The following is a 7,065-nucleotide window of genomic DNA, read 5'->3' as shown; positions in this document are numbered from 1 at the left end:
GTGTGTGTGTGTGTGTGTGTGTGTGTGTGTGTGTGTGTGTGTGTATGCGTGTGTATCTATGTACGTATAAGACCGCCTCTTACAAAACTTAGAGTATAAAAATACCCTTTCCGTACTCCGAGTTTTGTGTTATGTCAATTCCACGATGTGCCAGGAACTTCAATGACGCATTGAATGGGTTAAAATCGTACTATTGAATGATACCACTGTGTGTTTATAATAACAGCATTGAGTAACTTTAAATAATACAAAATAGTCGTCACTGAAGGTACTACTTATATGACCTTATTGCGTTGCAAGTGCCGTAAAACTCTTACTAAAACTGAAGTTATTTGGCTTCTTTTTTTTCTTCCAGAAGTGCAGCCAGCCCGCCCACAAGCTCTTTGAAACCCGAGCTGGAGTTGTAGGAGAAAGTCCAGAGATCGCAGACGGCCTACGCAATGAACGCACTCTCTACGTCACTGAGCTATGGATAGAATTGCCGGCCCATAGCTGAGCACAGGGCGACTTGATTCCTCGTCTTTGAGTACTACAGGGATCTTTATGTGAATTTCGTGACTGGATATCACTTTGGATTCGACGGCAGATGAGAGACTAGTTCACAGATTGCGTCTCTCATCCAAAAACAACATTCTTTGTGTTGTTTTAGGCGTAAAAAACCACACCCCGAAGATCATCATAAACGGAGCCATTCTCTCTAACGACCTCATTGCCTTGATAGATTAATTTCTCACACTAGCCTACACAGCAAGAGGAAAACAAAACAAAACTAAACAAAACAAAACAGAATAAAAAACATCCTAACTAAATAACAGTTCAACGTATCCTTAAACGCTTAAACTGTTCCTTCACAAATCCAATAAGACATCCACACTAAATAACAGTTCAACGCATCTTTAAATATTAATTACTAGACAAATCTTAATTTGACGTCATCAGTATGGAGGTAGATCCGTACGTCGGACGCCAGACGTCCTTGAACAAACGAGACCACGGTCAGTGGCTACAGATACAGCGCAACACCTTCACCAACTGGGTCAACGAGGGTCTGCGGACCAGAGGCATCGTCATACAGGACATCAGGACTGACCTCTCGGACGGGGTCAACCTCGTGGCCTTGGTAGAAGCGCTCACTCGGCACAGGTGGGTCGTCACTAGGGCTGGCCAATGAGTCCCACTTACTTTTACTTTTTCATCCTCTGTTGCCGTTAAGCGTCGAGGGAGATACAGTTTTCTATGGTAGGCCAGCTCCGCAGCTCTTTCAGTTGTGATGTTATGTTTTCTTAGGATTTTCTTTGACACCCTCGATCCACCTTTTGCGTGGCCTTCCTCTTCCTTTATAGCCTGGGTGGTTGGTGTTGTAAGCTCTCGAGGCTGGCTGGTCAGGTGACATGCGTAACAGGTGGCCAAACCATTTTATCCTCTGTCTTTCTATGTAACGCAGGCAGGACTCAATGCCGATAGCTGCTCTAACTTCTTCATTTCTCTGCCTGTCTCGTCTTGTGATGTTAAGGGTTTTGCGGAGACATTTCATTTCGCCTGCAGTGATTTTGCTTTCTTGGGTTTTGATTAAAGTCCAGGTCTGGCACTGATAACATAATGTTGGTATGAATTTAAAGGCGATAAACTGTTTCTTTGTGTCTATGGAGATGTTTGGATGAGATAGGAGGGGTGCAAGCTGGTAGGTGACAGCGTTGGCGTTTTGAGTTCTCATTTCTATTTCTCTGTCTATGGACCCGTTTTCAGAAAAAGTGCAACTAAGATATTCAAACTCCTTCACCTGTTTCAGTTGTTTACTATTGACACGGATGCTCAGGGGACTATGGTTTCGGCTCACTTTCATAACTTCTGTTTTTATGTGCTTATATCCCTGTCACTTGACTGTTTTGCAGACGCCTTTTATCATGGGTCGTAAATGTCCTGTGAACACATCAAAAATTGTTTTGGTCAGTTTTCAGGTGGGCGTCAACCAACTTACCTGGGGGCTCTCGTGGCCTAGAGGTTAATGTGTTGGCCTCTCATTCAAAGGTCCCGGATTCGAATCCGGGTAGCGACCGAAAAATTATCGTCTCTAAAATTGTCTCCTTTCACTTATCATTTATCCTTAATTATTAAATGTGTGAGTTTTTCCCCCCCCCCCAATGTTTTGAGTGGTTGGCGGGTGTTCTGGTGTGGTTTGCTTCTTCTGTCCTTTCAAACATCTATCGTCCTTATCTCCCCTTCTTCTTTTTTATGTTTGTTACTCTCTTGTAACACCTCTAATCTTCTGGCGCTCATATGACCTTTTGCGGTTGCGAGCGCCGTAAAACCTTTATTAAAACAAACTCTTCCACTGTTCTCTCCTGATTTGTGATTTCTAGTTTGTCATTTATCATTAATTATTAAATGTGTGAGAATTTCTTCCAATGTTCTCTCCTGATTTGTGATTTCTAGTTTATTATTTGTCATTAATCATTAAATGTGTGAGAATTTCTTCCAATGTTCTCTCCTGATTTGTGATTTATAGTTTATTATTTGTCATTAATTATTAAATGTGTGAGAATTTCTTCCAATGTTCTCTCCTGATTTGTGATTTCTAGTTTATTATTTATCCTTAATTATTAAATGTGCGAATTTTTCTTCCAATGTTCTGTCCTGACCCCAGGATCTCAGGAGCAGTGGCTCGTCCTTCCAACCAGTACCAGAAGTTACAGAACATCACGGTGGCTCTGGAGGCTGTCAGCAGGGATGGAGTCAAGATTGTGAATATAGGTGAGAGGGGAGAGAGAGAGGGGGAGGGAGGGAGAGGGGGGAGAGGAGGGGGGAGAGGTAGGGAGAGGTGGAGAGAGAAGGGGTGAGAGGGAGGGAGAGGTGGAGAGAGAAGGGAAGGGAGAGGGAGGGAGGGAGGGAGGAAGAGGGGGAAGAGGGAGAGGGAGATGGGGAGGGGGAGAGGAGGGAGGGAGAGGGGAGGGAGGGAGAGAGAAGGAGGGAGAGAGAGCGGGGACAAAGAGAGAGAGAGAGAGAGAGGGGGAGTGTACCTTTGCATATTTATGCCTGACAGCCATTCTTAACGACATGACTCCCGTGTAGCTTATCAATATGTATATATCACTCTACTACCCCGCTCTTCTTCCCACGTCTTCATCTTTTTTGTTTGTTTCTTGTTGTTTTTTCTCCACAATCTATGTTTAGAATATACAGGCAGCGGTGTAGAATGATTATTAAAATGTACCCAACAATTTACATTCTTGCATTGAAAAAGACCCCCCAAAACAAAACAAAAAAAACCCAACAAGACAACAGCACCCCCCCTCGCCCCCCCCCCCCCCGAATATACAGTCTCCAAACGCACAATCAAACAAAGAATTATACATAAATTCATTCCCACTCAGGAAAAGGTTACACAGAACATACGAATTCTAATTTCTAACAAAAGAGCTCATGAATAAAAGATAATCTCAAAATGTTTTTATTTATTCAAACTTCGTTCACGTCTTTTATAGAGTATTAAAAGGAGGAACAGCGATTCGTTTACGTTTAATCCTACTGGTCTTTACTCGTAAAGCCAAGGAATGTTCAGCGTTCCTTTGATTCTTCTAAGATTAGTTGGCCACTTAGCTTTATATCGAGTGCCCATTGCAGAACGGATCGGATCTGGCCGATTAATGGCGGCTTCAGTGCATTCTACCAATAGACTCCTCTTTTGTTTTGTCATGAGAGTGGTTGGCGGGTGCTCTGGTGTTGTTTGCTTCTTCTTTCCTATCAAACGGTATATCGTCTTTATCCCCCCCCCCCTCCTTCTTTTTGTGTTTGTTACTCTATTGTAATACCTCTAATCTTCGTCACTTATATCACCTTATTGTGTTGCAAGTGCGGTAAAACTCTTACTAAAACTAAAAGACACAATTTAGATCATTTAAGATGCAGGCTTCGACTCTGCCTGCCAGGGCCAGTCTGTGCTGAGAGGGGTACATACAACGTCTCTGCAGAAGACAGAGATGAAATACTCTAACAATTCTCCCTACTCGAGAATCAAACTCGGGTATTCTGTTTGCGACAGTGAAGCGCCTAACCATTATAACAAAGACATTGGTGAATCCTCCTTTAGCCAGGTTATGTTGTATTTTTATGTCGAGGTAAGTCAAGCGTGTTTTCCAAGGATTGAAAACTGATAACATTCTTTCCTACATGTCTCGCAGCACACGATACGCTTGATGATTGTCATCTCGAAAGTCGTGTTGGGTGGCAGAATGCGGTGTGTTCAGAATTATTTCATATTAAGAGATTAGACATGAATGTGTGTTTTTTGGCAGCGCCTTTGCGAAGGGAGAAGACTCGGAATTAGATTGAAACAGCCTAGCTAAACACGCCAGACAGCCAGAAAAAGAAGATATATTTACTCTTAATTGCCTCTCCCGAGACAGTAGACTAGCAAAAAATATATGGTCGCTTTTAAGCACAAGGGGGCTATCCCGAAAAATGCTGTTTTGAGAAAATCGAAGGTAAAGTTTTTCCCCCTTGTTCAGTTTCTTTAAAAGGCAAGGAGAGTTTTCTCGATAACCAAACAAATGTACACAATATTGAAACCAAACTTCTCCTATAGGTAGGGCAATCAATGCCCACTTTTGGTGTAGGTCAAGATTTCTGGAAACCCCGAAATCTGGGTTAGCCCGCTTGTCCTTAAAGCGACCTTTTGCTTTTTGCTAGGATTGTAGAGCAGGTATGGCAGTGAAGGGGTTAAAGACCTTCTGTGCGGATGTTTGGAGATTTTCCCACTTGTAAGGTGCTACGTCTTATCTTCTTCTTTGATGTTTAGATCTATGTCAGTCTCTGTTTGTCTCTCTTTTTCGTTACACTTACTAATCGTTATAATGATGCTTGTACATTGTACTTCTCTTTACTCAAGCGAAGAAACGGCATTCAAACTTGCGCTCAAAAGACTTGAGAGTTCAATTCGTGGGTGGTTGGCGGGTGCTCTGGTGTGGTTTTCTCCTTCTTTCCTATCATCTATCGTCCTTATCCCTCCTCCTTCTTTTTTGAGCATATTACTCTCTTGTAACGCCTCTATTCTTCTGCACTTATATGACCTTATTGTGTTGTAAGTGCAGTAAAACACTTACTAAAACTAAGAATTCAGTTCCCCTGAAGTCAGTTGCGATTTGCCGAATGTCTCTGTTTTTCTGCTTAAATGTTGTAAGCCACCCTGCCCATGTTGGTCCTCGTCAGCGTGTTCTCAGCAGCCCGCCTACCAAGTTTTTTTTTAAAGTAAGAGTTTTAAGGCACTTGCAACACAATAAGGTCATATAAGTTCTGAAGATTAGAGGTGTTACAAGAGATTCTTTACTTTTTACTTTTATCCGCCGCTTATACCCTTTTGGGTGTCGCGGGAAGAAAGAGACGTCTCCCTGTCGCCAGCCGGAGAGCTTGGGTCAGGGGGATGCCGTGAGTTGTTAGTGTTTCCCTGAGAGTAACAAACACCACAAGAGAAGGAGAAGAGATCAGGATGATAGATGTTTGATAGGAAAGAAGGAGGCCTCCGAAGTGATAAAAATCGTGTTGATGGAAGTGTAAACATTAACGATAGTCTGGAAGACCACAACAATGAAGACAATCATTAGGAGAGGGGAATGGTATAAAGGGGGGGGGGGGGTAGTCTACATGTGTGTGCGTGTGTGCGTGTGTGTGTGTGCGTGTGTGTGTGTATGTATACATGTGTGTGTGTGTGTGTGTGTGTGTGTGTGTGTGTGTATGTGTGTGTGTATGCATCATCATCATCCAGGCCAGATCTGCGACAGACATCGGCGATCATGGTTCTCCATTCAATCCTTTGCTCGGATGCTCTTAAAAAAGCTACGTTTCCCTGATCTTTCTCTGTCAACCACTTGTTCAGGTTCCCCAAGGAGGTTGCTCTGGGCCTACCCCTGCCTCGCTTGCCTGTGTGTGCACTATGTATATTATATTCCTGGTATATACATTACCGCAATCACAGTAGTTCTGTACTAGTGCTGGGCGGCTAGGTTCCCAATAATTGAAAGCTAGGAATCGTAGGAATCGACTCCGATCCCAATTACTTACTTTCTAATGATATATTTCCTCTGGTGGTTACCTGATTGGCTCCAAACATCTTCAGGATTTAGGATAACCTTGATTTCGGAACATTCCGAAGCATCGACTTTTATTTTTCAAAGATACATTCTTTTTAAAGAGAAGGTTTTAATTACTAAAGTAAGTGGTAACCGTTGGGTTTCGTGAAAGGGAACTTTTTTTCCCTTGCAATAGTCGTGGGAATCGATTCCGGAATTGATTCTTCGCCCAGCTCTATCTGTACACATCAGTATCGAACAAAGGTCGAGTCAGCTACCCTCGAGAAGCAGTGCACTGAACAAGACAGAGCACTAATGCAGAGTAAATCCTTTATCAAAACAGCGGGATTGGGCCGCTCAGTCAGACACCACTCTGTATTCCCAGGCTTGAGCTTTCCATTTGTGGCACTCCATTTCTAAAATAATACATTTGCTGCACTAGATCTAGACTAGTGATTTTTTCTAATTTTCTTAATTGGACCTTTGTGGCACTCCGGTTTTAAAAAAGTACATTTATTGCGACACTAGTGATTTTTGCTGATTAATTTTCTTCATAGGACATTCATTTGCGGCACCATTCGTTTTATTCAAAATGCTGATAGGACTTTTACGACACTGCGATATGATTATCAATATTCGCTATCGAATGTCGTGCATTGAAACATTTCCCAGGCTAGCTTCTGTGTATGAAACAAGTTCAGGCAGTTTTGTTTTTGACGACTAAGCAGTTCTTTTTATATATTTTCTCTTTTTACCTACCACTGCGCCTTCTTTGAGCACACATAAACACACACACGTGAGTGCATGTATGTCAGAAAAAGTGTGTGAGTGTGTGTGTAGGTGTGTGTGTGTGTGTGTGTGTGTAGGTGGATGGGTGTGTGTTTGTGTTTGTGTGGGTTGGTGGGTGGGTGCGTTAGAGAGAGAGAGAGAGAGAGAGAGAGAGAGAGAGAGAGAGAGAGAGAGAAAGAGAGAGAAAGAGAGAGAGAGAGTGATAGAGAGAGCG

At 42.8% G+C, this 7,065-nt stretch overlaps 1 protein-coding gene across 1 annotated transcript in view; it reads left to right on the top strand.

Moving 5' to 3' along the window:
* Positions 1-7,065, top strand: part of LOC118477304 (filamin-A-like) — a 38,501-nt gene that overhangs the window by 16,097 nt on the left and 15,339 nt on the right. The window contains exons 2-3 of the mRNA XM_035968456.1: positions 356-1,143; positions 2,645-2,751. Of these exons, the coding sequence (XP_035824349.1) occupies positions 941-1,143; positions 2,645-2,751 (310 nt within the window). The 5' untranslated portion in view covers positions 356-940. The remainder of the gene's footprint in view (positions 1-355; positions 1,144-2,644; positions 2,752-7,065) is intronic.

Source organism: Aplysia californica, unplaced genomic scaffold (assembly GCF_000002075.1).
Source record: "Aplysia californica isolate F4 #8 unplaced genomic scaffold, AplCal3.0 scaffold00060, whole genome shotgun sequence".
Classification (NCBI taxonomy): Eukaryota; Metazoa; Mollusca; class Gastropoda; order Aplysiida; family Aplysiidae; genus Aplysia; species Aplysia californica.
This window is presented reverse-complemented; position numbering and strand designations above follow the sequence as displayed.